At 40.4% G+C, this 25,207-nt stretch overlaps 3 protein-coding genes across 5 annotated transcripts in view; 1 reads left to right on the plus strand and 2 right to left on the minus strand.

Annotated features, from left to right (window-relative positions):
• LOC306988746 (putative nuclease HARBI1) overlaps positions 1 to 13,980 on the plus strand; it is a gene marked incomplete at its 3' end in the record, with an annotated part of 421,992 nt that extends 408,012 nt beyond the window's left edge. The window contains exons 2-4 of the mRNA XM_079593895.1: positions 12,321 to 13,306; positions 13,408 to 13,519; positions 13,607 to 13,980. Of these exons, the coding sequence (XP_079450021.1) occupies positions 13,184 to 13,306; positions 13,408 to 13,519; positions 13,607 to 13,980 (609 nt within the window). The 5' untranslated portion in view covers positions 12,321 to 13,183. The remainder of the gene's footprint in view (positions 1 to 12,320; positions 13,307 to 13,407; positions 13,520 to 13,606) is intronic.
• LOC306988061 (uncharacterized protein) overlaps positions 1 to 25,207 on the minus strand; it is a 317,180-nt gene that overhangs the window by 118,141 nt on the left and 173,832 nt on the right. The window lies entirely within an intron of this gene.
• LOC306988062 (uncharacterized protein) lies at positions 1,634 to 15,619 on the minus strand. Its single transcript, XM_079592763.1, has 7 exons — positions 14,690 to 15,619; positions 14,553 to 14,606; positions 14,400 to 14,468; positions 14,130 to 14,271; positions 8,830 to 8,913; positions 7,963 to 8,087; positions 1,634 to 2,762 (listed from the first exon to the last, which is right to left on the minus strand). Exons 1-5 carry the CDS (start codon positions 14,711 to 14,713, stop codon positions 8,891 to 8,893), a joined length of 312 nt encoding a protein of 103 aa, XP_079448889.1. The 5' UTR covers positions 14,714 to 15,619; the 3' UTR covers positions 1,634 to 2,762; positions 7,963 to 8,087; positions 8,830 to 8,890.

The raw sequence follows: 25,207 nt of genomic DNA on the forward strand, positions 1-25,207 counted from the left end.
TGGCACTTTCCCAGCGGTGGCTCCAAAAACCATCACTTCAGTTTTTTTTTCATTAAAATTTAAAAAGTTCAGAGCCATCCAGGCCTTTATGTTATCAAGACAATTGAGAAGTATTCGAAAAGAGTTATCATTTTTCTTTTTAAGAGGTACATAAATCTGACTGTCATCTGCATAACAGTGGAATGAAATGCCGTACTTTCTAAGTATGGAACCAAGTGGAAGCAGATAGAGAGAGAAAAGTAGAGGGCCGAGGACTGAACCCTGCGGAACCCCACACAATAGAGGAGCAGAGGAGGATACAGTCACCTAGGCTAACACAGAAAGTCCGATTTGCTAAGTACGACCTAAACCACTCCAGTGCTATGCCACTGATGCCCACCCACTGCCTTAAACATGAAATCAATATTTCATGATCCACCGTGTCAAATGCCGCAGTTAGATCTAAAAGCACAAGGATAACACAGTCGCCAGAGTCAGTAGCTAAAAAGACATCATTAAAAACTCTTAAAAGTGCGGTTTCGGTGCTGTGCAAGGATTTGAAACCGGACTGGAAAACCTCTAATATATTATGTTCTTCCAAAAAGGACAACAATTGACGGTGCACAATCTTCTCCAAAATTTTTGAAAGAAAAGGTAATTTGGAAATAGGCCTGAAATTAGCTAGAACTGCCGGATCGAGAGCAGGTTTTTTAATCAGAGGTTGAACTACCGCATGTTTTAAAATTTCAGGAACCACACCCGAGGTCAGACTACTATTTATGACTGCAACAACAGATGGCCCTACAGTGGGAAAAACCTCCTTAATGGGCACTAGTGAGAAATTAATAAATAAATAAATTTGTGCCATCGCTCAGAAGCGTAACAAACATCCCTACCGTATTACACATATTACTCTTATGTTAATAAAACACCAAATAAAAGTAACTTTAGTGATTTAACCAACACTACAACACATACAACACAAAAATTATTATTATTACATGTTTATTTGTAAGAATAACACAACAAGAAGCAGTGTTTCAGTATAATATTATTTTATATGCTTTAAACCAATAGTCAGGATGTAAGTATAAAGTATTCCATGATAAGGCTGTCAATATCAGTTGGGTATCTAAAAACAGTAAATGTGTTTACAGGTTAGGCAGACATGCATGCGTCTGGTGGCCAGTAGCAATTTCCCAGAAGCTGACATCTGTAAGGATGGGAGAATATGGTGTGACCATATCTGTTTTGGCAACCGACTGCCACCCATCAGTGCAGAAAGTCATGCGTCAGGAATATAAATCTATACAGCATGAATATGACCTCTGGCACATTGTGAAGTCTGTCAAAAAACGACTGCTGCAGTGCCACAACGAAGAGCTGTTTGAGTGGATCAGAATGATCACAAACCACCTCTGGTTTTGTGTCACAACATGTGAGGGAAATGTGACAAAGTTAAAAGAGAAGTGGATCTCCATCCTGCATCACATTACCAATGTGCACCACTTAGTTTCTGGTGAGACAATGACCAGGTGTGAGCACCCTCCATACACCCCTGAGGAAGAGAGTCAGCGTCCATGGCTCCTCCCTAGCTCGGCTGCCTTTCAGCACCTGCAGAAGATAGTCCTTGACAAGCAGCTCCTGAAAAAAATTGGAGAAAACCACACTGGACATTCACACAGGACAGCTAGAGAGTCTTCACTCCCTGTACACAAAGTACGCCACAAAGAGGAAGAAATTTCATAGGGAGAGTTTGGAGGCACGTCTGCGGGTTGCTGCACTGGATCACAACAGTAATGTGGACCGGAAGACAGCTAAAACAAAGGAAGGTGAGGAGCAACATAAACACCAGTACTCCAAGTCTGCTCAACAGTATGTGGTGACCGCACTGAAGGTAGACAAGGATTATACCTTCAGGAAGAACATAGTGGCAGGAGTGATCAATAGGTGCAAGTCAACATCCATCCGGGCAACATTGCAGGAGCTGAAAACGGAGACGGTTATCACCCTGGCCCAGCACAAAGGTGTGGAAAAACCAGAGAAAGCGGTATCTGTTGCCAAGCATCTGAGTAGATTCACATCCTCACAGCCCTGTAACAGAGTAACAAACCTAAAAGTGACTGTTAAGTGACTAACAATATCCTGTTCATTATCAAAAAATAATTTCCTTGACTGTTCCATGATTACACTGTATATTAAAATTAATTTAGTAAGTCTAATAATTTAGTAGTTTAGTAATCCTAAATGAGTTATATGCATTTATTGTAAATTTCCCATTATTTAAAGTACATTATTAGTGCAACTCTGAGCTCAGTTCAGAGTCAAACAAGCTCTAATCATTTAATCACTATGCCTATAAAAGAATTACTTTATGTTAAACCTTCAAATGTGTATTAGAGTCTTTACTATTAGAGTGATTGTTTAAACATTCAAGGGTTTACATTTATGGTCACGGTATACTGAGCCACTACATCAACCACCTAGCTAAAATTACCTACATTGCTGTTAAATTTCCACATTCCTTCTCAAAACTACTAAATAGCATTTAAATGCACAATAAACCACTTGATGAAATATTACAATATTATCATGTTTAATGGCAAATGTTGAATTTAACTTAAAATTCATCATATGCATATTCAAAACCATGATATTCCAGGGATGGAAAAACAGCCCTGATGGAGCCAACAACACAGGCTGGAATCGGAATCCGGTTCTTCTTCCCCAAATGCCCCCTGGCCCAAAGGGTAAACTGCCGGTATGCAGTCAACCTAAAGAGACTGATGAAAGAAAGAAACGTATTGGTTAGGTTTAGTATAACTACATGTATTTATTATACATTTTATACATTTACTCTATTCATTTACTCAAATTATAAAAATAATCTGTATTCATGCAGTTACACATGATTTAGCTTATAGAATAGTTCTTTACATCTGGTTGTATAACAAGCTTCCAGAATAAGCTGACAGTCTGCTGATTGTTGTTTTAACCACAGGGCCACAGAATCTGTTCAATACAGTTTGTCTGTATTGGTTTAGCACTGCAGAATAATGTTGGTAATGTAATCTAGCACATAACATTATGTATTATTTGTATCTGCTATGAATAACAAGAGGGTGAATAATTACTGTTAGATTACAGAATATGGCTGCTGTGTAGTGATGATCTCACTCAAAAGTTATTGACAATAAACCTGGTTGACTATTAGGAATAACTTATACGACATAAATATATGTACAACACGGTGCTTTGGCTGCAAACAACTAACATTAGGTACAGTCATTATAAGCTAACAGCTGTAAGCATGAACCAACGTTAGCTTACGCTAACTTAGTGATTTTTTAGTAACATTACCACACAAAAAGACGACGTCTACGTTATATGTTAACTAACTGCACATGGAAACATTGTTCGCGATGTCTGCCATCATATTCCCGTTTCTTGTCTAACAGTTAGTCCAGTAAGTTAGCATGTAGCTATTTTTATCGGTCCATTTGGCGGCGACTTACCAGCTCCAGTGTTGTGCATGAACGCGTTCAATGAACGACGTTCACTGAACGCGTTCATATTTTCGCCGAACGCTGAACTGAACTAATCACTTTTCATACAATGAATGTGAACGAGAGCGGCGCTCACTCTGGCAGGAATGAGCAGCACGCGCAGTTCACGTTCACGCTCATTTGAAAAGTCAGGTTTCACTCAGGGGAAAAACGTCAAAAAGACAGGAAAGTTTGCTTAACTTTTTCAAATACGCTGGACAGTCAGATCCCAAACAAGCAAAAATCGTTTCCACTGATCAAAAAGGAGACCACGGTGGACACAGTAGTCTAGTATCGATATCTCGTTATTTCGACATAAATAAGGGGACATTCTAATCTGCATTAAGCCACATTAAGCGTTCTTATAGCCTAATGGTTTTCTATGGGAGGAAAATGCTTAACCGTTCATATTATGGGCTCATCTGATTTTTTGTACATAGCCTATTTGTAAGGATTTTAGTATCATAATGATTAGGCTAATAAATGCACGCACAATTATCCGTGAACTTGATTTGAAAAAATGCCTTTCAACTTGTGTGTGCAAAATTCAGAATTAAATTAATGTGCAGAAATTTGTACAAATAAGAGAGTATGTAGGCCTACTATACTGATGTAGCCATTAAAAAAAGCGCGTTTCATATTTGTTAAAATATTATAGGCCTAATGTTATTTTTTTTTTTCCATTTATGTTGATTTATGAAAAGTGAACAGCACGACCGAGATAGGGATGCGCATGAGACATGGAGCGGGTCAGACATGATTTTGACCGTTGAAGTTGTTATAGAAGTTTCCAATAAAATATATATATATAAAAAAAAAAAAGTTGTTATAGAAAGCCTTTCTTTAAAGTGAATTTCGTTTTGTATAAATTGTATCTTAATTTTAAAAAAAAATTCATCAACCAATTGCCTGTATTTAATGAATAGGCCGACGAAACAAACATAACGGAGGCGCCCGCGCGCTCACTTGCATTGCACGTGAACTAGAGCACATCCTAACTTAACGAAACTTAGTGTATGCCTCACACAGACATGACAAATACATCAAATACACAAAGGTTGAAATGTCTTTAAACTAAATAATTCAAAACGAAAAAAGAAAAAGGCTACTCTCTGATTATGTAATCCATTATTAGGCTTATTTATGTGCATTTTTCTCTATAAGCGCGTTCACACGGAGATGGCGATCGTCAACTTCATCTTTGCAGCCGAGTCGACACTTTTAGAGAAAACACTTGTTTATTAATAAAAATCAATACACGCGTCACCGGATTTACAGATGCAGGCACACATATTATTTCGAAATAACGAGATATTGTGTTGAAATAACAGTATTATTAATAATAGCCTACATCTTTGTTAAAAGAATTTAACAAATGAACGTGAACTAGTTCATTTTTAGATATGTGAACTTAGTTCATTTAAAAAAAAAAAAAGAACTATGAACATGAACTAGTTCATTATCATCTGTGTGAACTGAACTTTGAGCTAGTTCTTTTTAAGTATGAACTGGCACAACACACAACGCTCCAGTGTCTCCGCTCGGACATCCTTCAGGGAGAGCATTGCCACTTCCAACACGTCTACCTCCCGGCACAGCATAGTAAATGTGCACGCCATGGTGATGCAAGATTGACCACGCAATACATGGTCAAGATCAGCCTCTTGACAGCAAATAGACTCTGAAACGGTGGGCATCGCAGTACAGCAGCCACACTGACACATCTCCCCTTTAAGCCCCGAAGGCTAATTAGTCAATGTTTTGTCAAAAGCCCCGAATCTTTTAGTTTTTTTTTAAATAACTTCAACTTTGTTTCATTTCCTCTCAGTCTTTCTGACTGGAGCGGCAACAAATGAAACAAATTAAAGCTCTATTACCGTGCGTGGTGGCGGACGGTAATGCATCGCGCGTCACTCAGCTTGTTTGCCAACTGCCAATAAAAACTAACGAAGAATAAATCTTCTTCTTCGTCGTTGTCATCAGGGGCTGGCGGGCTATTGTATGTTACACCGGCGTCGTAGCGAGCTTACTGGCTAACCGGCTGAAGTTAATATGGACATAAAGTTTTTTTATATGGAACACTAACAGTAAAGCTCACCGGCCGGAGAGAGATTCAGAAGCAGCGTCGGACGAACCGCGGACAAGTGTATGCTGCGTTCACACCAAACGCGAATAGAGCGTCTGGCGCGAGTGATTTCAATGTTAAGTCAATGCAAAGACGCGTTACGCGCGTAAACAAAATCCTGCGGCGCGAATGAGGCGTAGAGTCGGTAGACGCGAATACGCCTCGTCTGGCGCGAATGATTTTATAGTGCTTTTTCTGCATTCACGCTTTTGACGCAAATTCGCGTCTGCCGCCCGAGTTGAAAAATCTTAACTTCTGCGTCAATTCGCGCCACGTTAACCAATCGGAGCCTGCTTGCTGCCGTCACGTGGTGAAGTGACGTGATAAACGGGGGAAGGCCCGATGTCATTTTAAATGTTTGGCCTCAATAACTTATGTTTGGCCTTAATAAATTATTTTGTAATGACTAAATGCCCGCGTGAAAGAAGGAATGACATTGTTCAGATGTTAAATATGAATGTGACACTGAACACTTGCAGTCATAGGCCACATTTCTGAATGAGATGAAGAAAAACTCACATAACGTTAATTAAAGTCGTTTGACCTACGTTATAACGAGTCATTAATGTATTTTAAATTATGTTTCATATAATAGAGCCGAAGCTATAGATTGTGAATTTAAACATTTCTCGTTTACCAGCGGCAAACGTCAGAAGGATTAGCTGAGGTAAGGCTGCTCCAGGCGGGTTACATGAGCGCTGCGCGCCTGGTGATCGCCTGGATCTCACAACTCCGAAACGTCAGATCAAATTTTTTAAATAGGCGCTATCTTTATAAACAAACCACAGATTTGAAACAACTACATTCTCGACTGAACAACTCTTAAAAACTACATTTCGTGACACAATAACAGTAGTATTTTTCCCGCAAGCACTTGCCTCTCCCAGAAGAAGTGGATTTCGCCTCGGACGCGCGTCAATTTCGCTCCAAACGCTTGCTTTTTGTCCATTTCGCTTTGGATGCACGAATGCATTCAAAATGTTCAAGCGTCAAACTAGACGCGGCAGGCGCGAATTTGACACGCTATTCGCGTCCGGTGTGAACGCACAGTAAAGGCTGATTTATACTTCTGCGTCGGACCTACGCCGGAGCCTCTACACAATTGACTACGCGTTGGTTTTCATTTATACTTCTGCGTCGTTTTCCGCGTTGACGCGCAATTACACATGCAGAGTGAGCGTGTGAAACCCGAGGGAGGGGTTCTAGCAGACCAATCACAGCGCTTGCGTCCGCGTAGAATTGACACGGTTACATTTTTGGAGAGGTGCACGTCAGGGTACGGCGTATGGTACACGTCTATGCGTATGCTACGCCGTACTTACTGTGCGCACCCGATGCAGAAGTATAAATTGGCCTTAAGTCAATGTGAAGACGCGTTTACGCGCGTCTGGAGGTCCTGCGGCGCGAATGAGGCGTTTACTTAGCACGGCGAATTCACCTCATTCGCGCGTCCATTTTTATATTGAGGTATAGATTTTTAGGCATTCTATTATCTCAAACAGCCTGAAAAATAGTGCTTTTACCTGACGTAAATGGGAAAAAAATCTCTCCGGGGAAGTATGCCCCCGGACCCCCCTAGGTTTGGGCTAAGCCCAGAATGTTTACATCGTCTGGCTCCGCCCCTGATTCACACATTTATGAGCTTTATATCTTTATATACATTTAAGTGTGTAGTTTTAAATTTTCTGATTCAAAACGAAAACAAATATTCTCTGTTTAAGTAATTTGTATAAAACCAACAAGATATCCAGTTTCTCTAACCCTTGCTCATTAGTTTTAATGTGACCACACCCACACACGCAAAATATATTGATATGCAAATCTTCCGCGCGTGCACGCAAACGCGCTCCCCAGATAGCAAATAGTAATTGAAACGATGTTAAATCAACATCCCGCTGTCAACGATAAAGTAATTGAATCAACGTCGAACTCTGATGTTGATTCTTCATCATGTTGCACCCTCTATTATCATTGAAACAACGTTTAAATCATACCTAGAGATCAACAGAATTTCAATGGTATTTCGATTACAATGGATATTGAAACAATGTTGAAATCCCAGCATATCAACAAAACTTCAATGGTGTTTTAGTACACCACAGGTTTAATCTGAAGGTCTGTAATTTTAATATAATATTAAAAACATTATTATTAGGCTATAATCCTGCTTTATCGACAGCCAGGATGGGCTAGCAAAATACAGAAAATAGAAACTATACCTTTAGGCTATAACCTAGACTAGCACAAATGACACCCCACGCATTCTTTAAAAATGAAAAAAAAATTATTGTATTATTTCATTTTTTTTTTTACGTGCTACTCCTGCTGCGTCTGTCTTCCAGCTCCTCCCGCTCGGTCTGGGGCGTAGCGCAGCCACTTCTGGACAGCTTGAGCAAAGTCATAGTTGTTTGCCGTTGTAAGACGTTGAGTCAAGGCATCTAGAATACAAGTAAAAGTATGTTGTGATTTAGTCAATGATTTGTTCAATCAGTTTTTGTTCGAGCAGAACATGGCACGAACACAGTAGCCTACACATAGCAGGAAAGTCAAATACACACACACACACACACACACACACACACACAGGGGTGGACGCAGCCACCCAAACACGAAGGGTCACACACGGGGTAGAATTAAAAGGGTAATCACGCTACACTAAAACACGTACAACAGTAAATGAGGCATAACACACACGAAACAACCCCAAAGTTCTCCCAGAATCCCAGCATGCATCAGCGTCAGAGCCGTAGTGCATGGCACCATTACATTTCAGTTTAACATTAGCCTATGCCTGTGAATGATATAGGCTAAACTTGATAACCTAGCCATGCAGCCGAGAAATGTAGAAAAAAAGTGTGTGTGTGGCATATCCTTCCCTCAAAACGCCTCACACCCAAGTCTTAATAGCCCAATTGACTTGACTAATTTGTGCGCGCCCGTGTATTTTCCGCTCATGCCTTCAGCTGGACAAATGATGTCACGCATTGGCCCACGCACCACTCTCTCTCTTAATCACGTTTAGGGCTGGGTACCGAGTCTCGATACTTTTTAAGTACCGACCGAATTGCCTCGATACTATCGAGTATCGAAAAATGACATGTTGTTCGGTTCCAGATTTCGATACCTGGAGTTAAAGGGATAGTTCACTTTGAAATTAATTTTTGATATGTTTTAGCTTACCTCAAAGGCATCCAAGATGTAGGTGTCTTTGTTTCCACAGTGTTGTTGTCTGACAGTCATATCATGCAGGTCTATGGGGTCCACCTCAAAGAGCATGCACAGAGAAGTCCAAATTAAACATGATTTAATGACTCGTAAATGTAAGTACACATTGATGGCCTAAGACACGAAACGAGCGGTTTGTGTGAGAAAACGAACAGTATTTATATCGTTTTTACCTCTTGTAACACAGCCATGTCCAAGTACTCTGAGGGCGCGGGCGCTTCCTTCTGTGTGACGTGTGCGCAGACTGGTGCATAGATATATATATACACTAGAAGTCGCATTAAAGACATTCGTTGCAATGAACTGCCGTAGCCAAGGCCAGTGATGGGCAGTAACGCGTTAGAAGTAACGCGTTACTGTAATCCCATTACTTTTTTCAAGTAACGAGTAAAGTAAGGGATTACAATTGCAAAAACAGTAATTAGATTACTGTTACTTCCCCGTAAGGAGGCTGCGTTACTGCGTTACTGTGATGTTGTTTCGTTAGACTGTCTCGTGAGTCGTGTCTTAATTTGAGCCGGAACACGCCCGACGTTGGATACGGAACCTTTTTATTGGATCCGGCACCTCCTATGTCACTATGGAAAATTAATCGCCTAAATAAAATAAAAAAATACTAGGCTATTTGTGTAGCCTAGTGTTCAATGTTGTTATCGATAGAGCTGCGCGAATGGGGTATTATTTCATCCGCATCACAAAACTCATCATCCGTAAATGCTGATGCGAGCCGCGAGAAAGCCCTTGTCTGTTCTAGAAAGGATGCAGCAAAGATATTTAATGCTAATGTATCATGAGACATCGGCCTACGCTGAGTTTCATTCATTTATGAGGTGCGCGCTCTAGTTAACAATGAAAGTGAAAGTGAGCGCGGCGCGCCGGCTCCTCCATGTCACGGTTCTTGTCTGCTATATTTGCCTTGTATTTGTTAAATACATGCAAATGGTTGATGAAACATTTATTAAAATAAGATACAAAAATAATTGAATTTATACAAAACGAAATTCACTTTTAAAGAAAGGCTTTTAACAATGCAATGCAAGTGAACGCGGCGCGCTACCGCCTCAATGCACGGTTATTATATTGTCTGCTATATTTGCTTTTTATTTATTAAATACATGCAATTGGTTGATGCAATATTTATTAAAATTAAGATACAATTTATACAAAACGAAATTCACTTTAAAGAAAAGCTTTCTACAAAGGAAAACTCAATGAAATGGTAAAAACATGTCTGACGATTTACAAAAACAAAACGAATCTGCTCTTTAATGTTAAAAGACGTAACTGTTAATAATTTGGAATACAGTCATGAGAGACTTTCATTTTAATTAGTTTATTGCTGTATTTTATTTGAATCTAATCGAATAGAGGATTTTACAAAATAATATTTGCATTTTATATGCTGGAATATGCAGAAATATAAGTTAACAGAAGAAGGACTTTGTGTATTTCGTTAAAATATGGTGGACTGCAGAAATTGGTTAAATGTTCAACATTTTTCTTCAAGTCTGAGACTGTTGCATTTAATTAAATTTTTGGTTGATGCAATGTGCATAAAGTTAAAATATTTAAACTAATTAAACAAGTTTTAAAAAAGAGAATGTTTAATTTGATTCAATTTTAGATGATGGAATATGCAGAAAGAATAGAATTAGGCTGAAAGGTCTGCTTTTATAGCATTTTCAGGTTGTGCATCATGTTTTTGAAGTAAAGTAACTAGTAAAGTAACTAGTAAAGTAACTAATTACTTTTGAAAATAAGTAATCAGTAAAGTAACTGGATTACTTTCTTGGACAAGTAATCAGTAACTAATTACTATTTCCAAGTAACTTGACCAACACTGGCCAAGGCGACATCTAGTGTATACATCTATGCACCAGTCTGCGCACACGTCACACACCAGGATGCGCTCGCGCCCTCAGATCACTTGGACACAATATCTTATCAAATCATTAGCAACAACAATACAAACCACCTAAATCACATCAAAACTTATAAACACAGCATTTATGGCCTTTAACTGAGCAGAAAAACAGTCAGAAACACACATCTAAATGTCAGAGTGCGTCTCGTGATGCATCTGAACCAATCACGCTGTCAGACATTGACATCAGCCAATGAAATTTCGCTTTTAAGGTTAAATGCCCATTATACGTTCACGATTGGTTGCTGATTAAAAGGAAATGACCATATTTGGATCCTACAGGAGAGAGCGCTAACGGTGTGTGAGATTAAAGGAAGCAGAGAGAGATCACGGAGCAGCGCGTTGATTGCCAACTTTTGTTGAATTTCTGAGAAATCTACAGACGCAAATAGACAAAGTGTAGTAAAATAAAGACCTAAATGTGTATTTTTACCACAAGTCTGAAAGGAGACATGTTATTGAAGACAAATATCCCAAAATCTCAAAATTGACCAGTGAAAAAAAAATGATGTTTTTGCCTGCCGTGTCTCGCCTATGGAGGAATGGAGGAATATGCATAAATCTCACCGCAAAAACAGGCTAATAATAAGGCTATGTCTTTAAAATTAACGAGGCATTTTAATTGTTTCTAAATGAAGTATGTGGGGCTAAGCCCACCCCCCCCCCCCCCCCTTGACGCCAGCTACAAACCGCTGCAACCCAAATCTCTCCAAATGATGTGACTCGAGCTGCCTTGTGAGCCCCTCGATCTGCCTTGACATGTTCTCAAATTTCATCCGGTCGACCACGATGAAAGAGCTGCCTGTGTAATCGTGGTCTTGCATCAGGGGTGTCGGAGCTAACTCAGCACAACCAGAGACAGGTGTGTTTTCATCCACCTCAGTCACCATGTCCACGGTGGAGTCATCCTCTGGAGCGCGGTCCAAAGCCTGGATTGCTCGAGTGCGGCGCTCCCAAACTCCGGGTCGCTGGGTTTTTTTAGTGTAATTATTCCAACCGAACAAGGATGGAACTGCCTTAGGTCGAAGACAATGCTTTCCAGAAGAAGATGTTACTATCTCTTCTTGCTCAAAGTGCCGACTGCACACTCTGGAGTTGGTGGTGGGGGTGAAACCTTCCCTTCTGATTTTAACAAGCCACTGGGCGCGTAAATTAAGTTCCTTTGGGAAACTATAGAAGCTCAAGGTTGTGTTGAATCTCCCCCTGGCGGTACATAGTGGCACTAAATTATTATATCTAAATTATATCTGCACAAAATGACGTGAATGCACAAGTGAATTTGAGTTACGTGCCATTCAGAATGACTCATGTTGTGGACGCGCTCTTCCTGGAACAACGCGACACGGTAACTAAACCCAAATACTTCACTATGTTTTATTACACTATTGTTCTCTTTATAATGTTATGCAATATGACAGTCCCAATAGTCATTATTAGTCGTGCATTGCCGTTTGAGCTGCGCGCGCTAAAGATCACGCTTCAACAATTCTTAACCAAATGCATCCAATATGAGATAAATCAGGGGCCTGTACCATGAAGCCGGTTTAGGTGGCTAGCCAGCTATGTTTCAGCTTAGTTTCCGCCAACCCTGGGTTTTAGGTACTATGAAAGTAGCTCGGCTTTAATCGGTGTTCGTTGCCATGGTATCTTACGCTGCACGGCTAACCTGCTCCGGGGCAGGTTAAGTTCTGGATTCGAGATCTCAGACTGAAGTTTGACCAATCAGCTGTGATCAAAGAAACATATAGGTGACGTAACTGATTCCCAGCGTCTGTTCTCTGTTGCAATGGCTTCACCTTTTCTTCCAAATCCCGTGGACATCTCCGCACAAATTGTTAGACGAGCACTTCGTAGAGAAAGAGTTTTTAGGGACAGACAAAATCCCTTTGACTTTCCTGATATTTACTTGTATGAAAGATACAGATTTTCCGCGTAAGGAATGTCTTATCTTTGCGAACTTCTTGAGCCGCACATATCAAATGTGACTCGTCGAAGCCATGCACTTACTGTACCGCAAATGGTATGTATTGCGTTGCGGTTTTTTGCAAGTGGTACATACTTGTATGCGGTCGGTGATGCAGAGAATCTAGGGAAAAACACGGTCTGTCGAACAATTCGCAAGGTGGTCCTCGCTCTGCAGGGGTACATAAATAGCTTCATTGTGTTCCCTGGACATTTATCCACCATGTCCATAAAAGAGGGCTTTTATAAAATTGCCGGTAAGATATATTGATAGGGTGACATCACATGAACAAATGTAGCCTAACCTTTCACACTCTTTTTTTTTCTTCAAAAATAATATATTTCACACTTAGAAATCTATTATACAATAGTCTACAGTAGCTACCTGTTAAGAAACGTTTTAAATATATATGTTTAATTCCTATGATAGGATTCCCTAGAGTCATAGGAGCAATAGACTGCACACATGTTGCAATCTCCACAGCTCTAGGAGAACATGAGGCAGATTATGTGAACAGAAAGTCCTTTCACAGCCTTAATGTTCAGGTAGGGCTACTATATAGCCTATGTGAAATTTATTTTTATTTGCATTGAGATCAATCTTTAAATAAATAGTAACTAACAGATAGGACAATGATTTACTGTACATTTCATCTGCAGATGACTTCATGATCACAAGCTTGGATTCCAAATGGCCTGGCTCAGTGCATGACTCACGCATTTTCCGTGAGTCTATTTTGTGTCAGCGCTTTGAGGAAGGCAAGTTAAATTTGGTACAGTACACTTTACTTTTTTTTTTTTAATTGCAAAACTTACACATTTTTCCCCTTTTCTGTTCTATGACAGGGCTTTTTGATGGCCTGTTGGTAGGAGATAGAGGTTATGCATGCCAGAGGTTTTTGCTAACCCCCTATCCTGACCCCCAGACAGGGCCACAAAACCGCTTCGATGTGGCCCTCAGTAAAACCAGGGTCAAGATCGAGATGACGTTTGGCATCCTAAAGGCACGTTTCAACTGTCTCAGGCGTTTGAGAGTGTCACCAGAGCGGGCATCACAGATAGTGGCTGCATGTGCCATTCTGCATAATATAGCCACTATCAGAAAGGAGCGAGTACCGCCACAAAATCAGCTTCTCCCCGATGAAATTGACCCCATCACACTTGACCACCCAGTTGGGGCAGCTGTCAGTGATGCAATCACAACACAATATTTTACTTAATAAAAGCACACTGACACTGCAGATATGACTCAAGCTGTTTTATTGGTCATACGGCTAGGGAGGAAGAAAGAGAGCAAGAAAAATTACATTAATAGACATTCATAGTGTTCATACTAAAGCGTTACTTGGTTAAAAAAAAGTTCACATACTGAGATCTGTTTTTTCCAGCTGTTTGATCTCCAATTTAATTTTCTTAATTTGGAGCCTCCTCAGCTCACAGTCTAGCTCCTTTAACTCACAGTCTAGTTCTAGACTCCTTTTGTAAAGGGCCCTGACTGAGTCTGTTTCCACCTGAAACAATTCCACCACAAACATGATCATTACAAGTTTTCTGGAGGTTGATCAAATCACAAAAAGTGGCATGACTTTCTACAAAAATAGGACTGACTGTAATTTATGTCAGGGGTTTAAAGCATTACCTTGTTCACATTCCTTCTGTAGCCCATTGAGGTAGAGGCTTCAGTTTCTGGGGCAGGTTGTAAAAAATCCTACAATAAAAGAGATGTGTAAGGGCCAGTCACTTAATTATGACATTAAAATGTGTGACATAATAAAAAGCCCAGTGCATTCACCTCAGCAACTGTCTCAGAACACACAGACAGAGTGTCTTCATAATTTGGTTCACCCTAATAAATAAAAGTCAAATATAAAGCATAGCTGTTATAAAGCAGGTTATGTTCATGGTGTTCTGTCTGCTGCATATACTGACCTCTGTGTGGGAGACTGTGTGCATGTGTGCTGGCTTCAACAGGGACACTGTATTTCCCTCTACTGCAGAACAGAGTCAGACATATTTATCCCTTTTTAAAATATTAGTAATGCATTGCACACACATACCCAGTGTCACTTGCTTTGAGGAGCCAGCACCAGGGTCAGACTGTACAGCACTTGCAATGCCATCCATAATCGGCCGTCCCTTATTGCTACTCAGCGCCAACTCCTCCGCCACAGTGTAATTTTGAGGAGGTGGCCCTCCCCCAGTTTTCCTAATGTCACACTTTTTTCTGTTTGCTGCAAACAAGTTTTTATGATTAAATGTTCACAAAAATAATAAAAGGTTGTGGTAAATACTCACCACTTTGAATTATATTTTTATATTTTGTCTTGATCTGCTGCCAAGAACGTTTGGAGTTGGGGTTGCATCTAAAAATCAATGAATATCAATCTTTCTTAGGATGTAATAGCCGTATACATTCACATTTTACATACATCTACACACACGTATGTACAGTATGCATGCATGCATGTATATCAACACGAATACACACGTTTATTTTAGCATTTAATATTTTTTTAATATGATTACATCATTTTACATTAATTGTTTAACTTACGCATTAACGCAATCAGCAATCTTCCTCCAAGATTCTTCTCTTGCTTTGGCAGCAGAGACAGTATTACTGCGTGCTTGAAAAACACTTTTATAATCGTTATATTTTTGAATAATAATTTCTTGCTCCTGCGCGGAAAAATATATTGCTCTCGCTCTATCCATTTCGAATGCGATTGGTTGTTCAGTGCCGACGTCACTCTTTTATGTGCATGCACGCGTGGAGTAATCATAGCTAAAGATCAAAGCCTGAGTTGACAGAGAAAGTTGATGAGCTGCGTCATGGTACCAATAAAGCCTGATTGCATCGGTTCGGTTTTGTCAACTCAAAACTAATCCTGTAACCCCGAGTTTGTTCAGCTACCTTCATGGTACAGGCCCCAGATATAGATAGGCGTACACATAATAAACTATTACAACTTACATTTGCACAAAACAAAAGGCTGCGAATGCACACGCAAAACTTATAGTCATGATGAAGGTGTAAAATAGTCCCAAACATAACTCCGACGCGCTCGCTTGTGTTTTGCGGTTGAGCAGCACGCACGCGCATGAACCTGCTTAATCGATGATCGATAAGTTTGATCAATTAATGTATTATCGACAATTAATCGATCGTCGATTAATCGTTTGCATCCCTACAACCAACATACTACAACATCAAAATCAAGAACTCACAAAGACTGAACGGACACAGGGCTTAATTACACAGGCAAACAAGCTTAACAAGATAACAAGGGGGCGTGGCTAATAAGAAACACCTGGGGAGACTAATAAACAAGAAAAACAACAAAGGACTACAAAACATGGCACAGAACAGGAAATAACAAACGTCCACACAAGACAGGAATCATTACATAGCCTCCCACGTAACCCTCTGTGGTCTGAGGTGTTTTCTGGGTCCTGGAGGTGTTCTGACATGCTCTGACATTTGTGCTTATTTCTGTTACTTGTGACATTTTCATGGCTAAAGTCTTATTACACTGCATTCAGCACAAACTCTGCTACAATAATATGTCAGCAGCATGTATGTAAAAGTTTGTAGTTTTGAGATAATAACATTTATGCGTGGTTTGTGAAAATGACAACAACAAAAAAAGTCACTGAAATAATGTCATGAAACCCAAACTGATTATTTCTTCACAATACTTTTGAAAATTGTATCACGTAGCCTAGAAAATTTGCTCCAAAACTATGTGAAAATCACCTTGACTACTCAGTCAGATAATATTGATTTAAAATTTGTATGACATGTCTTGTGTAAGAAAGCTTTATGCGAGTAGGCGTAAACCACCCATGAATATTGAGTGTTTCACAGCTGAGAAAGACAAAGACCCTCCCATAATGGCCCTATAAGGAGCTCCTAGGCACTATGAGGAACTTTGAACAAAGAATGAGGATATTTTAAGGCCCCGTTTACACGATGGGAAAATGGGTTTTGGCCTGTCATTTACACGAAAACGCCGTTTTTATCCCAGAAAACGATTATTTCTAAAAACTCCGGCCAAAGTGGAGATTTCTGAAAACGCCGGTTATATGTTGTCGTGTCAACTGGGAGAAACGGGGTTTTAGGTTCTCTCTTGTCGATTCTGAGGATTCTGATTGGCTTGCATGCCTTTATCCTTCTCCCTACACTGCCGCCCATAGGTTTGGCATAGTTATGATGGCGCTCGACGGCGTATTTATGCGGGTTGTGTGCACGATGTTATTATTGAAAACGGAGGGGGGGAAATATTTGTTTCTCTAAATACCCGGCTATGTGTAAATGTGGCCTAAGAAGAATGGCTTTTTGATTGTTTGGATTTATTTACAACACAACAATCCAAAGATACACAACAAATGGCAAAAAAAAGTACAATATTTAACACACTGAACTAAAGACGAGACTTAACCAGTCACACACATTTGTGCCATTCCTGAAACATAGTGCATACCTGTCATTTCCCAGGTGTTTGATTTTTCACTTTACCTCCTTATGCTCATGTTGTCATGATAGAACAGAAGCGGAAGCAATAGCGAGTACTCAAGGGTCTTTAATGAACAGTTAGTAAACAAAGACAGACGGGGACAGTGCAAGCAGCTGTAGATGGTGACACAGGGACTTCGATGGTCAGTGGTCCGTGATGACGTGAAGTGCAGGTGACGGTGAAGACAACGAACTCCAAGGTGAACACGAAGACAGGAACAGGGCAGGACGACTCGAACACCAAACACGAACGACATCAACAACGATCTGACAAAGATGATACAACAGCGGTGAGTATATATAATGTGGTGGATTGCTTGCAGCTGGTGATGAGGAAATGATGATCAGCTGGAGCAGATCAAGTGATGTCATACATTCACGCCCACAACCCACATGCGCTCGCACCACAACATAAACACAAGACTAGAAGGAACAGAGAATGCGTCTACCGTGACACATGTTGAAGTCAGCAGGACTATACCTAAAAAAAAAAAAAAAGAAGAAGCTGTGAACATGCTGATATCAAGAGAAACTAGGGCTGCACGATTTTGGGAATACATTTTAGATTTGTTCTGGTTAAAATTTAAAATGTATAAAATACACACATATATAAAATGAACACCAGGTTTGTTGTGCCTTGTAGGCATACGTGCAGGGCTGCATAAAATAATACCAATAGTAACGTAGACTCACTGTATTCCGGACATCACGGTATTCCGGACACTTGACCTTTTCCTGCAAATTCTATAAATAAACACTTCCAGGTTACTGCATCTATATATATCCGTGTCATCTTTGCCTCCTCCTCTTTCGACTCCAACCAACCCTGTGTTTCCAGAGCCAGTCGTTTCTAAGAAATCAACGTGAGTGTCTGACGTACACCAATGACTGTTCAGAAAATGGCGGGGGGAGGGTTTTCCGGCCGGACAAAAGGAAGAGGGGAGAATACCTCAGCTCTTAAAACATGATCAACCACCAGAAAATGACAAAAAATATATATTCTTATGGTCTTATAAAATAATTATGAGTTACAATTTGCTAAATATTTGTATTTTAAGGAATATACACGTTCAACGAGGCACTTTGTCCGACATGAATTTGAGCAGCAGAGGCGCCTCATTGCACCCTCATTAAAACACCTCAAGTTAAAATAACGTTCATGTCAAATGCTGTTTTAAAGGTCATTTCAACACATCTGTGTAATTTCATATTATCTGGTTAACATTAGGACAGCACACATTAAATAACATGCAATTTAACAACATTTCAAGCCATATTATGTTTAAGATAACTTACTTATAAGCCATAAAAGTAACGTTAATCATAATTTCTATAACATTAACGTTATTTGAGGACCCAATAAAAATGAATCAGACTTCATTTTATATAAAGGAACTTTTAATAACATAAATATTTAACATGAAACTATATACATTGAACGTTGATTAGGTTTCCCTCCTTTCCCTGGTGTGTCCTGGCCTCTCTCCCCGCCTGTTAAAAAGAAAAACAATGCTTTAAAAACACTTAAAGCCATAAGTATAAGAGGTAACACTTTACAATAAGGTTCATTGGTTAACATTAACTAATAATGAACTGCACTTATACAACACTTCTTTGAAAGTAATCTTTGTTAATTTCAACATTTAACGTTACTAATACTTTATTAAAATCTTGTTAACATGAGCTAACTTGTGCACTGTGAACTAACATGAACAGCTTTATTTATATTAACTAACATTAACAAAGATTAATAAATACTGTAACAAATGTATTGCTCATTGTTAGTTCATGTTACTTAATACATTAACTAATGTTTAATAAATGAACCTTATTGTAAAGTGTTACCGTATAAGAACTCACAACAGTATTAACATTACAAATTTAACTGAGTTACAGAAAAGCTTACAAATGCATGTCTTCTTTTGGTAACGTTATGTTAGGGAAGAATGTCAGGGAAAAAGAGGTACAGCAGGGAAATGCTAGACGCAGCATTAAGTGCTGTAAAGTCAGGAGAGAGTGTGAGGAATGTCTCAAAGAGATTTGGGATACCAAAGTCTACCCTGTCAGACCACAAGCTGGGGAAATCTGAATGTGGTCCTCATCCAAATAGGGCCCTTACCCTGGAGGAAGAAGAATCTTTGGTCAATTATATTGTTTGGATGGCAGATCGTGGTTTTCCCCTAACAAGAACCATTGTCAAGTGTCTAGCCCTGGAAATTATTAAAGAAAGCAGCCGGAAGACTCTGGTCAACCTGGAGACAGGGTTGAGCGACAACTGGTGGGTCCGCTTCAAAGCTCGCCACCCAGAGCTCACCAGCCGGACACCGGACTCCCTTGATAGGGCCAGGGTCCTTGCTGCAACACCTGAGAGAATAGACACATTTTTTAAATTACTTGAAAATATTATTGATCTCCACAGTCTGCATGACAAACCTCATCAGCTGTGGAACTGTGACGAAACGGGATTCGGAGATAAGCCAAAGTCCAAGGAAAAGGTGATCTGCCAGAAGGGGAAGCGCCACATCTACCGGCAGCAGACGACCACAAGAGAGCACATCACTGTGCACGTAGCTGCTAGTGCAGCTGGTGAAAGTGTCCCTCCCTTTATAATTTATCCCCGCTGCCTTCCCAGTGTGGCATATGCCTTGGGTGGGCCAGAAAATAGCCTTTACGGTTATGCGGACAAGGGCTACATGACCGCAGAGCTATTTTTGAAATGGTTGGACCATTTCATAAAATATGCCCCTCCTGCACGCCCTCTTGTTCTGATAATGGACCAGCATGAGACACACTGTGGTCGTCAGTTAATAGACGTCTGCAGGGAAAACAGTATCGAGATTCTCCTCTTACCCCCCCACACAACTCACATGCTGCAGCCGCTGGATATCAGCGTTTTCAACCCCCTGAAGGCAGTATTTAGCACCCTGGCCAGTCGCATGGGCCTGGTGAAAGGAGACATGGTGGTGGGCAAAAAGCACTTCTCCTCTGTGCTGAGACACGCCTATGAAAAGGCCGTCACTGCAGCCAACACCAAGGCAGGGTTCCGGAAGGCAGGCATCTATCCTCTGTCAAGAGAAGCAGTGGACATGACACAGGTTAGGTTCTTCATTGTATTCCCTAAAAATATTCATGTTAATTGTGATATGCAATTAAATCTAACAATGCGAAGAATACCAGTTTTTAACTTGAGCACTCTATCTAGATTGTAAAGCTCGTGCCCACTGCAGCTGCTGTGCCCACCTCCTCCACTGCAGCCGCTGTGCCCACCTCCTCCACTGCAGCTGATGCTCCCACCTCCTCCACGGCAGCTCCTGCTCCCTCATCATGTTGTCAAGGTGTGCCCAGCTCCACCACAGCAATGGCTTCTTCCTCCTCTGTTGTGCCCACCTGCTCTACCTGTCCTACTTGCAACAGAAGTACAAAAAATTACTTGGTGGAAACTGGCCTTATTCCACAATATTTAGCGGACATCCTGATCACACCCACCTTTGGCCAGAGAGCGGAAGGGGTACGGCGTCGGGTGCCACTCCAAGCCAGGGTCATCACCAGTGAGGATTATGTGGCACACCTTGACAACCTGGAGGCCAAGGAGAAGGAAAAAGAAGAGCAGAAGAAGAAAAGGAAGGAGGAACAGGAGAAAAACAGGGAAGCCAAAAGGGCTAAGGCAGCGAGGGGACGAGGGACCCCTGCAATGGACGATGGCAGCTACTGCTCCATCTGCAAACAAAACTTACCACCAGGGTCCAACGCAGAGGTGGATGAGTGGATCCAGTGCGACCTCTGCCAGCTGTGGTTCCACATGGCATGTGTGGAAGCGGACACTGTCCCTGATGGAGAGTGGCTGTGTCACAAGTGTGGTGTCACCTTATAAATATATATAATTATTATCATCATTATTATTATTATATTCACACACTATAATTTCTGTATATAAGTTAAGTTAAACCATTATAAATTGTTATTTTTAAAATTAAGATTTGTTAATTTACTGCTATTTGTGTTAATTCTTATTTGTGTTATTTGTCTTTTTATGTTAATTATCAATTTTATGTTGGGAAATCTGTTCTTTTTTTAAATAATTAAATGTGTTCAATAATTCACCAAATTGGCAGAATTGTGTTTATTTAACGTTACGGTAAATTAATCCTCCACATGGCTTTACATGAGCAGTATTTCTAGCTATAACAATATACTAAGATCTACAGTAGATTAAAAAGTGTAATCGAGACAAACTTTAAGTAACAATATACTAATATACTAAGACGATTTAAAATTCTTAAATAGATTAACGTTAGAATAAAATGTTATCGACGCCATGTGCTTCACACGAGCAATCGTCGATTAAAAGAGTGTATAGGCTCTTATAAATAATAAATATACAACATATGAAGATTAATATAATTATTTTACCAACTTATAGTTGTTCAAATGCATGCGTTTTATATTAGAAATGACTCCTTCTTACCTGTCCGAAACACCGTGAGTAGAAAATGTCAGCCGTCCGGAACACCGTGAGTCCTCACTGTAATCCGGACACTGCGTCTTCCGGCAGTTTTTTCAAGATTTCTCCAAAATGATTAGTCCAAAAATGTGTCAATCAAACTTTATAATGTGTGGAGGGCATGTCCCCAGAGACAGACGAGCCAATCAGGTTTATTTTTCCGCGGATTGATATCGTACGGGACTTTTTACTGTGCAAAGTGTCCGGAATACGGTGAGTCTACGTTAGGCTATAGCAGGCATCGTTAACAAGGAACACTTCAGTAACACTAGTGAAAAATATATTTATTATCATGTTACTTCAAATGTTTACATCAATATGACGTTACATCGATATGACGTTATGAAATGAGATTGGAGTAAAAACATGAAGCTTATGTTTGGTGCGTTTTGCGGATTGGGATGAATTTTTATGTCCGAACCCGGCCCGTGTCCGATAGGCATAAATATATTTTTTCTCATACTAATTACACATGTACGTTTGTTTGTGTGGAAAGCATTCGGAAATGTCAACAGATGAGCGCATCAGCGCGCAGAGCAACAAGAACACGGGCGCGCATGCACATGTTTCGTTGTCACGGCTACATAAACAAATTTCCGCACACAGGAAGACAGATGTTATGGTAATATTTTACATGTATTTTAATCACAAAAACGAACGTTTGCATCAAGTGAAAGCATCAGGCACATAATAAGCTGTTTAAAATGTAAAATGTTCAATTCCGCGCTGATGTGGGCTCGGGTCGGGTATCCATCCTCTATTTCAAACACAGCGCGACTGAGAACATTCACTGAAGCATCAAGCAACAGTTCGACTGCAATGTGAAGTGTATGCAACAATACTAATATAATTCAGAATTATTTCTTACCTTAAAATCTTTCTTTTCTTCAAATCACGTTCTGATACTGTATCACGTATGTAAATCCAATAATCTCACAGCGTGTCTTCCAAACTCGACGACAGCAGAGGACTGATGAAGTTAGGTGCATTGTTGTTGAGGTAATGACCCAGACAGCAAGCCAACATGGAATAAACATTGTTTTTCCATCTGAATCATCATTATGGTTGATGTTGAAATTGCAATGCAAAATAAATGTTGAATCACCATTACCATATCGATGAAAACCTGATGTTATTAATGTTGATGGCAACAATATTGGAACAACATTGATATATAGTTATCTTTAAAATTGATTAAGCATTGATATTTGGTTTACTGGGCAATCGCTGAATGTGTTGAAAAGTCATTGATTTATAGTTGACCGGGAAACGACGCTGTTGTTGAAGATTCATCGGCATATAGTTGTGCGGGAAATATGGTTGAAAATGCATCGATATATAGTTGACCGGGAAATATGGTTGAAAATGCATCGATATATAGTTGACCGGGAAATATGATTGAAAATCCATCGATTTTTGGTTGACCGGGAGATCAACACTCAACGTACTGCACGTCTGCACCGGACACAGCTCATTTCTGGACCTTGGCACACACGTACAGGTAAGCTTGCTTAATGTTCGATATGAATGAATTGTACCAAATCAAATACTGTTAGGTTGATCGTTAACATGATGGTTAATGTAGTAACGTTAACCGACGGAGTGCTGCAGTCACTGAAATAGATTTTTGTTTTACCAATGTGTCAAAATCTGCCAAAAGTAGCTACTTGATCTCTTCTTGGTTATAAAGTTAGCAAAACCTCATTGGTCCAGTAACGTTACGTCTATTTGTGTGACAGCTAGCTCAAAATACATGTCTGTACCCATTGCTAGTGTCGTGAAATCTATTAACACAGCAGCACCGCTATTTCTTCCGACCGCCGGAGAACACCGGCGGAACCAACGCTAGCATAGTGCTCTATCTAGCGCTAGCGCTACCCACAGCAGTGACCGCGGCGGGCCAGAATTACACAAAAGACATGGTGTACCTTTACTTTATTCAATGCAGAACTGTCTCGAGTTGTAAGTTAACGTTAACTGGAAATGTTGATTAGACCATCTCGCAATAGCCTACAAATCCAAAATATGAATAATCCTCGAGCAGGGCTGCGGTGTGCGATACAGTTTTGTAACTCCATTGTGTTTGTTTTCAGAAATGATAACAGTTGTTTTGTACTAGTGCTTATGCGATATCACGATTTTTGATGATCTTCTGCACCTTTTCTGAGCGCGGGGAAGCGCGCGTGCACTGTTATTGCGCCTGACAACCAGCCTAGTTGTCTGTGCGAGCGACTAAAGTTTCCAATTTTTAGATTACATACACCCCCACATGCACTGCATATTTTAATCACTTTAGTTTGTGTATTTTATCTTTGTTGTATAGTGTTTCTATCTATTAATAATACGTTAACTATTTTCCACAGAAATTGCTGCCAATTGACGAGCTCTTCCTCTTCCTTAACTATCTATCAACCGGCTGTACACAAAGGGAACTTGCTCACAAATTCAACATCCACAGAGCTACAGTGAGTCGAACAGTTGTGACGTGGTCCAACTTTCTATATACTTTACTTGGATCTCTATCGATATGGATGACAAGCGGATCAGTGAGAGCAAACTGCCCCACAGATTTCCATGGGACTTATGAAAACACCCAGGTCATCCTTGACTGCACAGAAATGAGGTGCCAAATGTCACAGTGTCTGGTTTGTGTATTCCTGGTGTCCACTAGATGTCCTCTTCCCCACGGTGTCATCCACATTATAACTACATTTCCCATAATTCTTTGTCTGTTACCCATCAATGTTCATTTCACACAGCTGTTCCCTGTCTTCATTGTTCACAGCTGTTCCTTGTTAGTGTCTGTGTATAAGTACCCTGTCTGTCTCAGTTCATGTCACGGAGTCCTTGTTTAATGTCCCCACACTTCCGTTCCTGTTGCGGCCTGTATCTTGTTCATGTGTTGTGTCTTCGGATTGCCTTTATGGTTTTTGACTCTTGCCTGGACTGGATTGTGAGTACGGATTACCCCTCAAATAAACTACTGCTATTTTTTTATCTTGTGTGTGTTCGTGACAGAAGGACTCCGTCACACCTAGATCCAGCGGTATGGTAAATGGTAAATGGACTGCATTTATATAGCGCTTTCACAGACCCAATGGCCACCAAAGCGCTTTACAATATTGCCTCACATTCACCCATTCACTCACTCATTCATACACCGACGGCGGTGTTAGCCATGCAAGGCGATCCAGCTAGTCGGGAACAGCTGGGGTTAGGTGTCTTGCTCAAGGACACCTCGACACTTGGTCAGGTGGAACCGGGGATTGAACCACCAACCTTCCGGTTTGTAGACAACCTACATGAACCACTGAGCCACTGTCGCCCCTATGTGTTCCAACTTCTCTTCCCCAGCCATCGAGCGGGAGAGGAGGGATTGTTTTGAGGGGACCCGCCTAGTTATTTTTCGTGGGACCCGGGGAGGTCACAG

This window comes from Phoxinus phoxinus (genome assembly GCF_949152265.1).
Source record: "Phoxinus phoxinus genome assembly, chromosome: 20".
Taxonomy (NCBI): domain Eukaryota; kingdom Metazoa; phylum Chordata; class Actinopteri; order Cypriniformes; family Leuciscidae; genus Phoxinus; species Phoxinus phoxinus.

Coding starts and splice junctions, on each gene's coding strand:
- LOC306988062 (XM_079592763.1), bottom strand. CDS start 14,713: ATGCACACAGTCTCCCACACAGAG. Junction 14,272..14,399: donor ACAGAAGGAATGTGAACAAG/GTAATGCTTTAA, acceptor GAATTGTTTCAG/GTGGAAACAGACTCAGTCAG. Junction 8,914..14,129: donor GCTGGAAAAAACAGATCTCA/GTATGTGAACTT, acceptor ATGCTCTTTGAG/GTGGACCCCATAGACCTGCA.